Here is a 15,660-nt window from a genome sequence, read left to right on the forward strand (position 1 = left end):
AAATTCGGTCGGCACCTGCTCCGGGATGGCCTCCTCCACCACGATGACGCCTCCCGACGGCTGGTCGGCCATCTCTTCCGTTCCTTCTCCTTCGACTCCTTCCTCCTCGGCTAGCGGCGGGACGATGCGGCTGACGTCCAACTCCGGGTACAAGGTGTGGACGGCGTCCCGACCGTCCTCGAACCTGACCCGGTATGAGGCGAAGCCCGATTCGAGCATCTCCTCCCGGTATCGGTCGGAGGACCGGAAGTCCTCCACCGCCCGTTCGGCCGACTCCCTCGCCGACGTTGCCTCGTCCTCAGCTCGGGCGAGCTCCTCCCTCGCCGACTCTGCCTCGACCTTCGCCATTTCGACGTCGATCTGGGCGATGGACAGCTCCTCTTCGGCTTCCGCGAGCTTCTCCAGGCTGGCCCGAAGTTGCTCGCGTTCCCCTTTGAGTTCGGCAGTTGCACCATCCCGTTTGCGTCGAAGACGACGCACGGCCCGACCTTTGTGCCTGGCCTCCTTCTTGGCCGACTGTAGTTCGGTCCGAAGCTGGAAAACCTCGTCGACTAACTTGGCCTCCCGGTCGGCCGACTGCAGGAGTTGTTCGGCCAACATCGCCCTCTCAGCTTCGGCCGCCGCCGACTTCTCCTTGAAGGCTGCCCGAACATTGCCGAACCTTCGGTACCCGACCTCAAGTTCGGACATTGTGAAGATCAGCTGCCGATCAAAAAGCTTCATCGGGATCGCATGACAAGAAAAATTTCTAAGTCAAAAGAAGGGTGACGCGGAGCTTACCTCAACCATCGTCGGGTAGAACCGCGACAGCATCTCGGTCACCTGCCGAGACCGCAGCGATTCTACGTCGGCTGGGAGGAGGATCCCTTGGCACAACCTCCTCGCAAGGTTGTGGTCGGCCAACGCCGACGCGCCCTCGGGGTAGTATGCGCTGGGAGGCATTGAGCGGCTCCCCGACCTATCCTCCTCCTCGGGCTCCATCGGGGTTTTCCCCCGATCAGCTGCCCCGACCGACGGTACTGGCAGTGACGGCACGCTGGAGTTTGAGCCGGCGCCCCCCGTTGCGCCAGCGGACGCCGCCGGGTGATGTTCGGCTTCCCGAACGACATCCGGCTCCACCCGCACCGGCGAAGCCGCCGATACTTCTTCGGCCGCCTCCTCAGTCGGCCTCTCCTCAGCTCGGACCGTAGGAGCCACGAGGGCTATGACCGGCTCCGACTGGTCGGTCGCCGACGCCTCGACGGTTGGCGGAGCTGGGGTTGGTTTCTTTGCAGGACGCGAAGGGCCGGCCCCCGACGCTGGCCTCTTCCTCGTGGCGAACTGCCGAATTTCGACATCAGTCGGCCTCATCCTCGGTGGTGTCCCTGCAATACCGACAAGAGAGTTAATGGCTGGGCCAAAAGCCGACCAAAAGATGGACAAAAAGAAAAGCCGGAGGATCGGGCGATACCTATTCGGGGGACCAGACTCAAGCCGGCGTCATAGAGAGCTTGTTCGGTAACAAGCTCCCTCTGCTTCGATACCGACATGTCCTTCAGTCGGTGGAAGTCCTCCCGGTCGTCCACATCCACCCGACTGTTGTCGTTGGCCTCTGTTCGGGGTATACCCCAACGAGAAGGAAAGCCCCAAGAAGAAGAGGAGGAAACAAAGAAAAACTGGTTCTTCCATCCATGAATGGACGATGGAAGACCAGTTATGAAAGCGAGACCCTTCCGAGGGTTGAAGAGCCACCACCCTCGGGCTTTAGGGTGGGGTCGGAGCACAAAGAAGGCCCGGAAGAGTGAAACGCGGGGGTTGGTCGGCAAGAGCTGACACAACAGCGCGAAAGAAATGATTAACCGAACAAAGTTCGGCGCCAGTTGCGCCGGACAGAGTCCGTAGTAATCGAGCAGATTTCGGACGAACTCCGGAATCGAAAGTCGAAGACCCGCGCGAAGGTCTTCAACGTACAGCGCCAGATCGCCAGGCGGAGGGTTGTTGACCCGACCGCCGGCCCCTGGAGCGGAGAGCCGAAACTGCTCCGGGATGCGATAGTGCTCCCGAAGCTGATCGACGTTCGGCCCCGAAAGCGAGGAGGCCTCATCTTCTGGAGCCGATCGGGAGTCGTCGGTCGGGTTCCCCGACCGAGCTCCCTGAGTCGGTTTCCTGGTCATTATGCAGGGACCGAAAGAGAAGAAAGGAAGGAAGAAGGAAAAGGGGGGACCACGAACCGGATGGACCCTCCGCAGGCGAAGAAGAGCTCTGCCCGCGACGACTGAAAAATCGCCCGGACAGAGTTTCCCCAGCAAAATGTTGCAAATGTGGGTCAGGGTCCGGGAGGTCCTATATATATAGGGCCGACCGACGGCCGAGATCCTTCCGCGCCGACCGAAGACCTGCAGATGCGCGACGCGTGGCGCCCACCGGTTGGCGGAAGATTCGGCGCGCCCCACCCCGGGACGGCCGCACCGCCCGCATTAAATGCCGGAGGGGGCGCCGGCCAACCACCTTGACACGCGGCACGCGGGGCGCGGCCCTGCATTCACGCACCCACGCCGGTTCGCGTTCTCGATGGGATGCCTGACAGCGGCCCTCTCTTCCGCGATCGGCGCCGAATATCCGATCGACTGACGCCGTATCGTCCGGCGCCCGGTCTTCTGACACCGACGTAACGACTGACGACGACAAGACGTGGCGTCTGACGCCTGACGCCGACGTGACCTCTGACATCGACTGGACGTCCGGATCGCTGAGCGTTCATGAGGCGTCTGACATCGGATCATCCGACAGTACGGTCGGATCTACACATACGATAAATCCACTCCCAGTCGTCCGGGATTGCTGCCCGAATGGAAGCCTCGGCCAGACCGCCACCCGACTTGGGAGTGGAGGGGGGGCAACTGTTGGGGAATACCCGCTGCCCGACCGACTGCCGGGAGGCCCGACCGACCAGAGGGCCCGACTGACTGCCGTAGGGCCCGACATACTGCCGGGAGGCCCGACCGACCAGAGGGCCCGACCGACTGCCGTAGGGCCCGACATACTGCCGGGAGGCCCGACCGACCGGAGGGTCCGACCGACCGGACGGCCCGACCGCCCGACCGCCTGGCGGCCTGACCGCCTCAGTTGGTCGACTCCGACTGGCCGATGGGCCGACCGATCGTCGGTCGGGGCGACCGACTGACGGGAGCCATCAGCGGCTAATCGCCGGCCGTCCAACGGCCCGTTGCCGACCGGGGGTATGTCGGGCGTGTCCATCCCGACCGACCGAACCCCGAGGTTCGATGGCCGACTTACATGATGCTCGCCGACCAATGGAGGGACCCGACACCACTTATCTGGCTACCGACTTTGGGTCGGTCGGCTCCTCCAACCGCCGTACAGCCGCCAGACGTTGTCAGCTCTGACACGGACATGCGGCGCAGTTACCTAGGGGCATTGTCCCGCCGAGAGCCGGGTCGACCCTGGTGATTAGACGGCTACACGGCGACATGACGTTTTCACGGCGGCTCTGACAGTCCACATTGAGTTGACAGTTCCTCACTTGTCCGCGCCATTAATGACGGCGCCATACCTAGCTCCACTATATATACCAGGGAAGGCAACAGTGCAAGGGATCGATCCGCCCGTCCCCCCCACATATGCAGGCTCGCTCCTCCCTCTCACTCTCTCTTTCTCAGAGCTCTCTGTCTGCATTTCACTGTTGCCCAGTCACCTCTCTGACTTGACCGTCAGAGGGTCCCCGCCGGAGCCACCTCCGGTCAGTGTGGACTTTTTTTTTTGCAGGCGTTCATTTCCGACGACCAGACGATGAGGGGATTGGCCGCAACAGGTGACGTTCTAGAGGGTGCGTAGCATGGTCACAGGGGTAATGGTCTGAGCCGGACACTTGTGTGGAGTTAAGCCATTCTCTGCTTGTTAATTATCATTGCACTCCTTCTTTTCGCAAGTGGTGATTGGCATGAGATCTAAAAAGACCCACCACGCACTATATTAAATGGTTGTATTCTCATCAGCAAGCTTATTGTTAGAATAAACAATAGTTCTCTTGGGTATTCAGTGCCAAAGACACGTAAAATATTATTTATTTTGATCCATAAATTTTATAATTTTATTTTTTAAAAAATATCTCATATGGAAAAAATAGATTTTATTTTTAGATTTCGACCTCTTTCCCATATATCATTATTATAGACAAGAACTTGGCCCGATATGTGAGGTATTGTTCATTCTGATCTACGGACTTTACGATTTTATTCTTTAAAAAATATTTTATATGAAAAAAATAATTTTTTTTTTATAAATATAATTTTTTTGATTTATAATTGATATGAGATTATTAATATCTTTTATATTATTAGAATCATAAAGATGATAAAGACGCGCTAATTGAAACTTGAAGTAACAAGACTTCTAGCTACAAGTCAATGAGAAGTTTTTCCTTCTCAAACAAGGATGACAGAAAACACCACTTCCCTTGTCCCAAGGCTGTATGATGATATGGAAAAACAAATTTTGTTTAAAACATGACTTGAATGGACATAGAATAAAAGGCAATGAGACAGATAGGATCTTATATAACGGATACAATTTTAATTTGGATTGATTTGATCCTATTTGTGCCTTTTCATTTTATGAAAAGAATCAAGAATATCTTTTAAATGATGTCGATATGCAGGTCTTTAAGGATGCAACAAAAAGTTTGATACTCCAGGTGGCTTACTCAAAATGATCCCAAATTGTCCCCTATACAAATAAACTCATCTTATAAGCTTCAGCAAAGTAGAGCATCACAAATAGTACAATTGGAATGTAGAGAATACCACTTTATGGAGCCTGCGCAAAGTTGAACGACAATATTTAATCATTGGTGAAAATTTAGTAAATAGAACAGAGAAGCAACTTACAACATAGATGAAAGTAAATACATTTTAAATAGAGCATAGGGCACAAAATGTAGCAATAGCGCTGACCCATTAGAGTACTGTTAGATAGTTGTATTCTATGCTCGATCATGGATCCATGTTGGGGTGGTAATCGGATTGGGTCGGATAAAATACAGATCAAAATGAATGTGAACCAGATAGAAAAATTTATCAACATGAATCCGATTTGTCTATCAATAGGGTCATGGATTTGAATTTGAAATTGATCTATTTATTAAATGAATAATCCAACTTGATCCACATAATTTATTTATTAAATACGTGAAGTTAGATTAAACGAACTAAATATATTAAACGGACGGAATTAAATAGATCAAAAAAATATTAAGCTGCTTTTCAATAGATTAAATAAGTTGGATCATGCCCGATCTAATTATTAAACAAATCAAATAGATTAAAGATCCAAAGCCCAATTAATTTAATAAATATATCAAAATAGTTTGATCTATTTATAATTTAAATTTATTTATGTCAAATTCAAATCTACTTAAATGAAACTGTTCATAGGTTTAGATCATGAATTACCAACATTCAATTTTATTTTTAAGGCAAAGTTGATTAGGTCACAAGTTATTTAATATATTTTATACAAAAATTATTTTTTTTTTTTTTGAAGTTTGCTAACTAATGGCCTTTTCTACTATTTCATCGTGCATTGGGCCCGTGTTCCATATCCTTGTCTCCAGGTTTGCGCGACATACACCACGTGCATGCATGAATGCCGATCTCGATAACCGGGTCCATAATGGCAAAACTATCACCAAAGTCCCATAAATTTTATGTATCACAACGGGACTTTCCCTATAGAAAAGAAAATAAATTTAATCTTGAAACAGAGCTTTACTAAAGATACGCTTGTAAAGTTAGTTTTGAGTTAGATTATAATTCGAATCTAACATGAGTCCCAAGTTTTAATTGAGAAGTTAATCAGGCCCAAACTAGCCAAGAATTAGGTGCATAATTAAAATGTTTTTGAACCCCTCTGATCTATTGCTTATCTTTCAATATGAGAGAAGGTTCTTCAGGGAGAACATTTAAAAGTTTGGAGAAATACTTGCATAGCAATGCCAAAAAAAAAAATTTGCTACTATTGGGTCAGATTCACGCAAGTGCCCAAATTAATTAATAGGCCCAACTATACTAAGTAAATAACAAGCAATAAAGTGTGGGTTTGGTTAATTTAATCAGTGAAGACATTCGGTTTGTCTTGTTTGCTCAAGCCTTCAACTCCAATCTGACACAATTGTCGGCCAAACCGGATCCGACCGTATCTCGGCTCTTGAGCCTCCAGTCTCTCTCTCTCTCTCTCTCTCTCTCTCTCATTGTACTCTTATTTTTACTAATGGGATCTCGAAATTGATAATTAAAAACTGAAGCGTTTATAGAGCAATTTAGTGACCTACAGTGGAGGATTTCATATCTTAGTGCCCCTTTTTATTGTTAAAATTACTCTTCAGCTATCTCAATCATATGGAGTGTTGTTTGCTTCGAACATATAGCAAAATGGATTGATAAAAACTTCATATTGTGTGCCCATGGAATCTGGGTGTTGATAAAACTTTGATCTTTATCAAACCTGAGATGCTTGCAGGGCAATTTATTTTTTTAATATGATGTGTTGATTCCAATTACTATTGATATGAGTTTGTTTGTTTTAAACCCTATATATGATATATATCTTCATATAATTAACTAAGTACTATAATTTCTAAGAGATGATATAATAAAATATGAACCTGTGTCAATTATAATGCATTTTTGAAGCAATTAGTTAACTCTTCTTGAGAAATTTCACATCTTAGTGCTTTATTTCATTAGAATTGCTCGACTGATGTTCTGCCGAATAGTTTGTGCGTTGTTTGCATTGAACCCTAAGGCAGCATAGGGTGATATGTGATTTTTGTTAAAGGGTAAATTAGTAGTAGCCTTTCAGAGATATCATATCAAATGTGCTATGTAGATACAAAACGGTGGGGCACAAAATGTTTCTTCTCTTGTGAAGTTAATGTTTTATATTGGTTTAGTTTAATTTATAATAGATTTAGCTTAACCATTGTTTCTTGGTACTTTAGTGGGTTTTTAAATTGAATCAGACTCAAGGAAGCAGGTTGAACTTAGCAGCATCATTACTCAACTGTTACAATCTGAGTCCAACAATGACAAATTCCACTTTGGAGTATACACTCCTACAATTAACTCTCTTATGCACCTCTAACAAAGAGGCTGATGGAATTAACAAAAAAGAAAAATTTTTGAGCACTGAAACAAGTTATTTATTTTTTTTATACTGTCATTAGGTTTCTATTAGTGATGCCTTTCTTAGCAGACACTATGAATTCGAACTAGAAAGTAATTGTGAGAGTAAGACTGTGTGTCCACGTCTGCTTATATATCTTAGTAACAAATCATTCTTTGATCATCATAATCAGATAAAGCACATTGCTTGATGGTAGATCAGTTTCGATCTCTAACCAACAAGGTGAGCCATTAAAACTGCAAGCAACTATATATGTGTTTATTGAGTTTTTTCTTTTTCCTTAAAATTTGTTTTGAAACTACTTCTGGCTGATTCTTACCATTGGTTCTTTATCGAACTGTGCATGGTATCATAGATCCTTAATGTCTATGGCAAAACAGTAAATGTATGACCGACAAATTAGGTGACAAAATGTTTTCGCTAATATCCTTTATTTTTTTTAAAAAAAAAGAAAATATATCTATGCATAAGTTGTCTGCCCTACATAAACAATATTAAAAAGATTTATTTGATCTACACAATATGAGAGCAAAATGTATAAATAATTGGAATTTTGGAGATACGATTTTGATATATGTTCCTATGATTTAAAACCTCTCAATATAATCATGCCCGTGAAATTTAAAAACCAGAATTTTTTTGCTATATCAGAATCTTCTTTTCTCCCTGTCATCTGATTGTCCATCCTTCCACCATCAACTTTGGCCTATATGCTGATTTTTGTTAACCTTCCCCAGCGTACTCGCTTCTAAAATTCTCTTATCGGATAATCCTTCAAAGTTTGTTGTTGGTGTAGTACAAAAGTGTTATACCACAGAAATTTGTTTTATAATGGTTACCTAAATGTCATGTCACAATTAGCTCATATTTATGACACACAGAAATGTGATTCTAATAGAAACGGAATGCAGAAATGCCTTATCATATATATCTCATTTTTTGTGATCATGTATATAGAAGTGTGGAAATTTTGGTGTTGTGTCATCCAAGCATTTGCGGTAACAGGATGCTTTGATCCAAGCAAGCAGCAAGCCTTCTGCAATGGTGTATGTAGTTGATGGTGTACTGAAGATATTAGAACCACAGAGTGCTTGCTTTGATGGTATCACTTCATGCTACTTGGGTGGAGCAGAGGTTCATTTTTGATTGGTGCCGGTCCTCAACAAATAGGGTGCGTATAGGTTAAATGGTAGATATTAGCCTCTCCTGATCTCAAAAAGGCAGTCTATCAGAGGTTTTATTATGTACTCACTAAAGGACTCATGAAGATAGCATTGTCTCTGCTTTATATTCTTCTCTGATTTATGTGGCATTTCCAAGCTTGCGTATTCCCAATGCATTATATTGCACAAAGGGGGAAGAGAGTATATTCAAGGTTTTCTGCTATGTCAGAGTCTAATTCTTCGCAGATAAACATTTTATCTGGTGATGTTTTCTTGTTCTGTTTCTTAGGTAACATTAGCCCAAATGGTTCGTGCCGAATGGTTTGTGCTATCTAGCAACTTCGGTATTCAGAACCAATACAATTGGCTTTGATGTCGTACTCTTGTTCAATTAACCATCATAACCAAGTTCATGGAAAGGTATCCATTAATTAACTCAACATCTGGTCTGAAGGATGATGGACAATGTAGTAAACCTTATCAAGGGTCTTGCCATCCTGTGAAATCCAGAACAAGTACATGCAGCAAATCTCAGTTGATGCCTGTAAATTACCAAGAAATCAACTTCAAGAAGAGAATTTTGGTCTCTTCGTGCACAATGTATTAGATATACTCTAATGCAGCGGTGTGTATACCTTTTCTTATTTTGCTTTCACTTCTCTTGGCTAGTGAGCTTTTGAGAAACTAACAATTCTTGGGTGCAAATGATTTCAGAAACACCTTAGATGTCAGCTAATATTCCAAGATGGGGAGTACAATGGGTTGCACTGAATGTTTCTCAGGGGTCTGTCTACCCTTTTCACCCACCTTTTGTTCGAAGAAAACTGATACTGGTGCAATGGTGTGGAACTGGTATCAAGGAAGTGCAAGATCACCACCATGAACACTGAACAAAGAAACATCGGTATCGGTCCAAAAATCCACAGCAGCAAGGTGGTTGCAAAGTACATTGCTCTCAGACCCATGGACCAGAAATTGCCACCTCTTATCACTGCGGTCTGGACAAAGCTTACGGGTATGTCGGAGTCCAGGGTGCTCATCAAGAAGCTGGCATGGACGAAGTACCTCGCGGAGTGGATGAAGCAAGTGAAGGCCGCCAGGAAACAGATGAGGAGGGCAATGTACTTCACCGAAGAGGTGGCTTGGCTTGTGTCGCCATAGATCACTTCGGTCATGAAGACTTTGGAGGTGCTTCCTGCCCATGTCCCGATGATGGAGCTCAGGGCAATGGAGAGAGAGGCCAGGTTGCTCGATGCCGATATATTGCTCGATATCACCTGCAGAGCTAGTCCTGTATCCTCTGGAGTCATCTGCAAAATTGCTAATCGTTCTAATTCGATCTTTTGACAATTATTTGTTTAGTTATTTGATTTCACAAAGTAAAACATGCTGCTGCATGCTCTTAGATTTTTTTTCTATTGCCCGTCAGGGCATTTTTAGCAACTTATTTTCATGCATGAAGAGTGTTTTTTTTTTTTTCTTTTTAAAAGCAAAATGGTGGTTAAGTGTTAACCCACCCCTCGTTTCATATAGAAATGAAATAAGACCTGCGCATAGCAACAGAAACTTTTTAAGATGTTTTGGTAACATCACAGGGCTGAAAATGGCCTGGTGACAGGATTTGGAGGAGATAGCAAAGAAGACATGGATAGAGTCACAGAGGCGAGATAATTCGAATAAACTTATTTTAAGAACTTGGCGCAGAAAGAATTGTTTGCTTTGAATGCTCAACAAAAAAAAAAAAAAAAGGGAACTGTTTGCATTGGTAGATAACTCGTTAAGGAGCCGAGTCATATATATGACACCCAGGCCTTACGAGCATCTTTTGGTATGATTAAGAATGTAGTTATTGAACAAGGGATGTTAGTCTACAAGAACGTTAAAAGCTTCTAGCGCTGCATATATAAAAGGAGTGGCTTCATATACTTACCTGCAACATCCGCTCGACCCATGCCCGTTTGTTATGGTTTTCATAGCCGATTACAGTAGTGTGTGGGAACCTCAGGATTCGGTATAGGAGGAAGAGATGGTAGCCAAACAAGATGGCCAAACCAGATGGAACCAATACCAAATCAATGGATCCCCTGTCCAGCAGCATTTTGCTCTTCCTTTCCCTACTTTCCTTAAATTTTGTTGAGAGATGCCATTCTAAAGAAGCTTCTTACCTCTGTATATCTTGTCATTAGCTCTGTATATATTGGCAAGCGAAGATTGTCCACTCTAATTGCTTATCTGTTCCCTAACAAGAGAAAATAAACAGCCTTTGCCTTCCAGAGAAAGGCACGAAAACTGGGAAGGGCAAGCACGTTTTAACTTGCGTAGTTGCAATGGAGGCGTTTGCTTGCACTCCAACATCTTAAATACTTTAAATACTTTCTTTACCAAAAAAAACACCCTAAATACTTTGTGTATAAATAGGGGGATTTGTCAGTCCAAAAAAAAAAAAAAAAAGGGGATTGGGAAAGTGACAAGATGCATCCTAGGTGGCATGTTTTTATTGAACTGTATTTGTTTTCTTAATTTATCTAAACTAGCATAAAAGTGTAGAATGATAAGTTGCTTATGGTGCGAGAACACGACACATCGATGAAAATAGGTTACCAATGGATAATTTGAGATGGGTCAGTGCTGTAGCCACCAAAGAACAATACCTGGCAACATTATTTGAACCAATTAACTCCTCTGAACGAAAAAAAAAAGTACAAAAATGCCAACATTTTGGGCCAAGGCCATGTCTGGAGACTATAATAAATCTCGTTTAGTGCTATTTCAGTCAAGAAATTTGTGGTAAAACCGTGTTGAACTTTGGCAATTCTTGTCCAGGCACCAGCTCTTTTTGTACCCATTTCATTGCTCCAATGAAGTGAGGTGGTCCCAGTTTTGCTCAAAAACAGATGACTTGTGGGAAAAGACATTAGAGTACACACGTTCCAAATAAACAAATAACAGAAACGTGACGATAAATCCAAGTACAATCATTTGTTGTGGGTGAGTGTGTGCGAATTTTCCTCAGCATAGTCATCACCTTTGTGGATATTGTCTCCCTTTGAGGCTTGGTAGACTTCATAAATCTGATTGGCTTTCAATCGTTGAGAACTTAGAAAAAAGATTGGCTGGATGCACTTCTAAATTCTATTTTTGTATGGTCGGTCGCATTAATGAACTCTGTTTTTTCAAATTTGCCTATTTACTTGCTTTTTGTTTTCTGGATTCCTGACTGGTTTATCGGAACAACGGATATGATTAAAAGATCTTTCGTTTGGAAAGGCAAATCAGACGTAAGTGGTGGTTATTGTCTTGTGGATTGGATCAGGGAGGTTTGGGAGTCAAAGATTTGTGAGATTTAAATTCAGCTTTTCTTGGTAAATGGTGGTGAAAATATTTAAATGGCGGAAGTAACATGTGCAAACCTTTCATCTGGAACTCGATCTATTCCTGCTGCTTCATGGATTTTTTCCGTTTAGAAGAGCTCTTGATGAGAATGCTCTCTGTTTACACCCGTCTTATGGGAAATTCTGCACCTTATCAGACTTTTGAACACCAAAGATTCAGACCTTTGGAGATGGTCCCCTAATCATATCTTCTCTGTTAAACCTTATTATAGATTGATCCATCAGTTTTGGTGCGGGTCCTTGTGTTTGATGGCACGCAAGGAAGGAAACTGCTCATCATCTTTTCTTATCATGCCCTTACTCTTTACGACCATGAAATTTCATCAAGAATAAAATCAAGTGGAGGGGTGGGGCTCCTTCTCTAATAACATCTTGGAGCATTTGGAGGTGAAGGCGCATTCCTAAGAAGTTCATGATGGCATGGATATGCTTAAAGTCTCTATTTGGCAGCCTAACCATGTAAATCGAAAAGGAGGCTTAATAACAGTGAGCTCTGGTTTTCAATCAAAAAAGGAGCCCTGCTCAACAAAACAAAATTAAATAGGGAAGAAAAAAAGGGAACTCTATTCTGTTCATTGAAGTTATCTATCATCGTACAACAAATCATCCAAAGCAATTGCAACAAGAAGTCTAGAAAAGCATGCATTAACAATAGGCTCAGTACTCTCCTTCTCTCCAAGCAACCATACTGTAATTCCATTTGGCTTAGAAGCCAATAGCATCAACTGGTTTATGCCGGTTCTTCCAGAAGCCGCCATCTGCCACCAACCTAGCGGATGGCCTCACCGGCTCGGACTTGCACCGGGTGAGCACAAATGGCTGAAATGCCGGCACCAGAGCAGCAGCAACACCACTCGCTAATGTCTCTTCAACAGCCGACGGCAAGGGCGGCACTGGTGGCGGAGGTGGTAGATGCTGGGGGCTCGACTCTATGGATTGGATCACCTCCATGCTCTCAACACACCTTCCATCACCAACCTTATCAACGTTAACACATCTCCCATGATCACTGGCGCTATCAACTCCAGCCTTGCCTTTAGATTTTTTGGTTCCCCCTCCTTTGGGGGAATGGCCATCGTGATGATGATGACCATGGGGGAAGTTAGTGCTGCAGACCCATGTCTCTCTTGAGACCTCCATCGATAGCTTGGGTTCGTAAGTCATTAACAAAAGACAATCTGGTAACTCTTCCCTCTTCTCCTTCTCCTCCTCCTCCTCCTCTTCTTCCTCTTCCCTTTCTCCTCCACCTCCTTCCTCCTCTTCTCTTCTTTCTTCAGGCACCACTCCAGCTTCTCCTGTTCTCTTCATTTTCTCAACCTCCTCAGCTTTTCTTATTTCCTCCTCCTCTAGGAATTGTTCTTTCTTCTTGTGCCCTTGTGCTTCTGCTGCTAGTTCTTCTGATCGCACTTCCATCTCTTCGCTGTCAATGATAAAGCTCCAGCAGATCCTCCCTTCTTTGTCTACACAAATGCTGGCTCTGCTTGCCTCTTTCTCGGTGGAGAAGCTATGTCTCCTTGCCTCCCTTTCAGTAGAAAAGCCATGCCTTCTTCTCTCCTTCTCTTTGCAAGAACTACTGCGTCTAATCCCTTCTTTATTGCATTCAGAAGAGAACCTACTGGCTCTACCTTCTTCAGTCTCTTTTTTGACTATATTTTCTTCCTTCTCTTTATTGCATTCGGAAGAGCAGCTACTGGATTCTTTTCCTTTCCCATCTTTCTCGTCTCCTCTTTTAAGTGAAACGGTCTCATCATTTAAAACTTTCTCGTGTTGCTTTTCTTGTAACTCGGTTCGTGCTGCTTCCACTACTTCATTTGGGTCAGTAAGTAGAGATTCATCTAAAAATCCTGCTTCTTTGATTCCTTTCTCTTTTTCCACGCACCCTCTACCTTTCGAATCGCCCTCCTCGTCTTTCACCGATACAGATAGAGTAACTCCTTCCAAGCTTCTCTGAGTTTCACACTCCTTTCTCTCTGCTTCCCCTATTTTCGACTCTTGTCCATCTCCTTCTCCAGCCTCCTCCACCACAAGGTGCCTCCCAACTTCTTTCCTTTCCTCATTTCCATCACCCTTTTCCTCCTCCTCCTCTTCTTCTGCTTGAACCTTCATAGCAGGAGATCCGAACAATCGGGAAGTCAAAGCTGCCATTTTTACCGGATCAGATCTGCACCTCATGAGCAAAAGAGCATTCTTTGGTGGAACACAGACCACCTCCTCCACCCATCCCTCCTTCCCCACCTCCTCCACCTTCGCTTCCCAATCCTCCCTCTCCCTCAACACCAAATCCAGCTCCCTGTCCCTCTCCCCAACCACCAAACCTGCCATCTCGCCTCCCTCCCCCTCCTCGCTCTCCTCTATCGCCATCAGCCACCTGGCAAACACCACTCCGCAGGAACTTGCCGACCTCTTTCCCCCTCTTCCTTCTACTCCTCCCTTCTCCTCCCTCGCCTTCGACAACGAAAAGCATGGAGATCTGCCCTTTCCGCAGGGGAGGAAGCAATTGAACTCCGATCCAATTGACCTCAGTGCCTCATAGATGCTGGTAGGGAGCTGATAAACCCAACTCTGGTTTCTCGAGCATTCCCTCTCCTCTTCTCCAATGCCGTTATTTCCCTCCTGTCTTTTCCTCAAACTATCCGATCTGGACCTCAACGCCGCCCCTTCCCCCATGTTCTTTGCCTTGGATTTAACCCTAACTTGGCCAATGCACGTAACCTTGGGAGAGGAGGGCTCCGCACCGCGAAAGGCACCCCCTTTCCGTGCCGGAAACATCGGGGACTGCCCGCCCTTGAGGCTCCCGCTGCTCCTCAGCCTCCTGCTTAACGACGCAGACAGCGGCGGCGCCGCCGGGTCACGGTGGTTGCGTCCGGGGCTCGGAAGCGACCTCGCCGATGGGGCGCACATGGAGATGGACCGGGGGGTGAAACAGATGAAGAGCTCGCTCCTGCCACCACCACCTCCGCCGCCGCCACCGCTTGCACTCCGGTGGGTGGGCTGTGGTGTCTCTCCTCCTCTTCCTCCTCCGCCGCCCATCGCCGGCGATCTCATGGGGCCATGTACGAGATTAGGATTAGGGTTTGGTTTCTCCGTGTCTATTCCCCAGTGGTCGGAGGAGCAGCGTGGGGGGAGCAAGACGGTATTAAGGGAGACAGGGAGGAAGCGGCACGTGAGTTAACTGCAGTCACGTGGTAGATGGAGCCCACCGCGTGCCCCTACTCCTTGGCTGTTATTGCGGGAGTACTCTCGAAAGGAAGAAAAAGCTTTCTATTTTTTTTTGCTTTGGTAAGTTAAAATGCTTTCTGTTTGGATCAGCGTAGAGGGATCGGTGGAACTTGGCAACAATGGTTTGTAGATTGCCGTGAAAATAATTTTATGTGCTTACTATATAGATCAACTGACATTTTACTATAATAATAGAAAAAATAATTATTATTTCCCTAGATCACCCTTTGATTGGATTTTCTCTTTCTTGTATGTGTTTGTGTGAACAAAGGAGCGCGAGTTGAAAGACTAGGAGATATAATTTGGTTGGCTCTGATCCCTTCACTTTGAAAAGAGTTGTATCGGCATGAGATCCACATTATTGGCATGACATCCAGCATAGCAACGACAGAGGATTTCCATTTCAAAGTATTATTGATACTTTCTTTTCCTATCATCCAATAAAGTTTCAATTTTTCTACTTTATCACATGAGGTGCAGGCGCTCTCTCTCTCTCTCTCTCTAGCTATATAAGATGTTCTTAAAAATTAGATTCCAAGACAAATATAACTATATATAACTGTTATTCTATGCTGTTGGAGAGGCCTATTACTATAAATGCGTTATAAAGTTATCAACGCCCATTATTATAGCCCTTCGAGCAAATAACTATTGAATATTTTCTCTTCTCTCACTTCCGGCCTCTTTTGTGATTATGAAAAATA

General features: G+C 45.0%; 2 protein-coding genes across 2 annotated transcripts; both read right to left on the minus strand.

The window, feature by feature from the left end:
* Positions 1–9,053: 9,053 nt before the first annotated feature.
* LOC105043442 (uncharacterized) lies at positions 9,054–10,588 on the minus strand. Its single transcript, XM_010920990.4, has 2 exons — positions 10,276–10,588; positions 9,054–9,655 (listed from the first exon to the last, which is right to left on the minus strand). The coding sequence occupies exons 1-2, from the start codon at positions 10,441–10,443 to the stop codon at positions 9,074–9,076; spliced, it is 750 nt and encodes a 249-aa protein (XP_010919292.1). The 5' UTR covers positions 10,444–10,588; the 3' UTR covers positions 9,054–9,073.
* Positions 10,589–12,290: 1,702 nt separating this feature from the next.
* On the minus strand, positions 12,291–15,077 carry LOC105043451 (uncharacterized). Its single transcript, XM_010921002.4, has one exon. The coding sequence runs from the start codon at positions 14,780–14,782 to the stop codon at positions 12,443–12,445; it is 2,340 nt and encodes a 779-aa protein (XP_010919304.2). The 5' UTR covers positions 14,783–15,077; the 3' UTR covers positions 12,291–12,442.
* Positions 15,078–15,660: the final 583 nt, after the last annotated feature.

This window comes from Elaeis guineensis, chromosome 2 (genome assembly GCF_000442705.2).
Source record: "Elaeis guineensis isolate ETL-2024a chromosome 2, EG11, whole genome shotgun sequence".
Lineage (NCBI taxonomy): Eukaryota > Viridiplantae > Streptophyta > Magnoliopsida > Arecales > Arecaceae > Elaeis > Elaeis guineensis.

What these genes read in the sequence shown, in the direction of transcription:
- LOC105043451 (XM_010921002.4), bottom strand. Translation starts at nt 14,782, where the DNA reads ATGAGATCGCCGGCGATGGGCGGCGGAGGAGGAAGAGGAGGAGAGACA.
- LOC105043442 (XM_010920990.4), bottom strand. Translation starts at nt 10,443, where the DNA reads ATGCTGCTGGACAGGGGATCCATTGATTTGGTATTGGTTCCATCTGGT. An exon ending in GGGTCGAGCGGATGTTGCAG is followed by an intron (nt 9,656 to 10,275) that starts GTAAGTATATGA and finishes GCAATTTTGCAG; the next exon opens with ATGACTCCAGAGGATACAGG.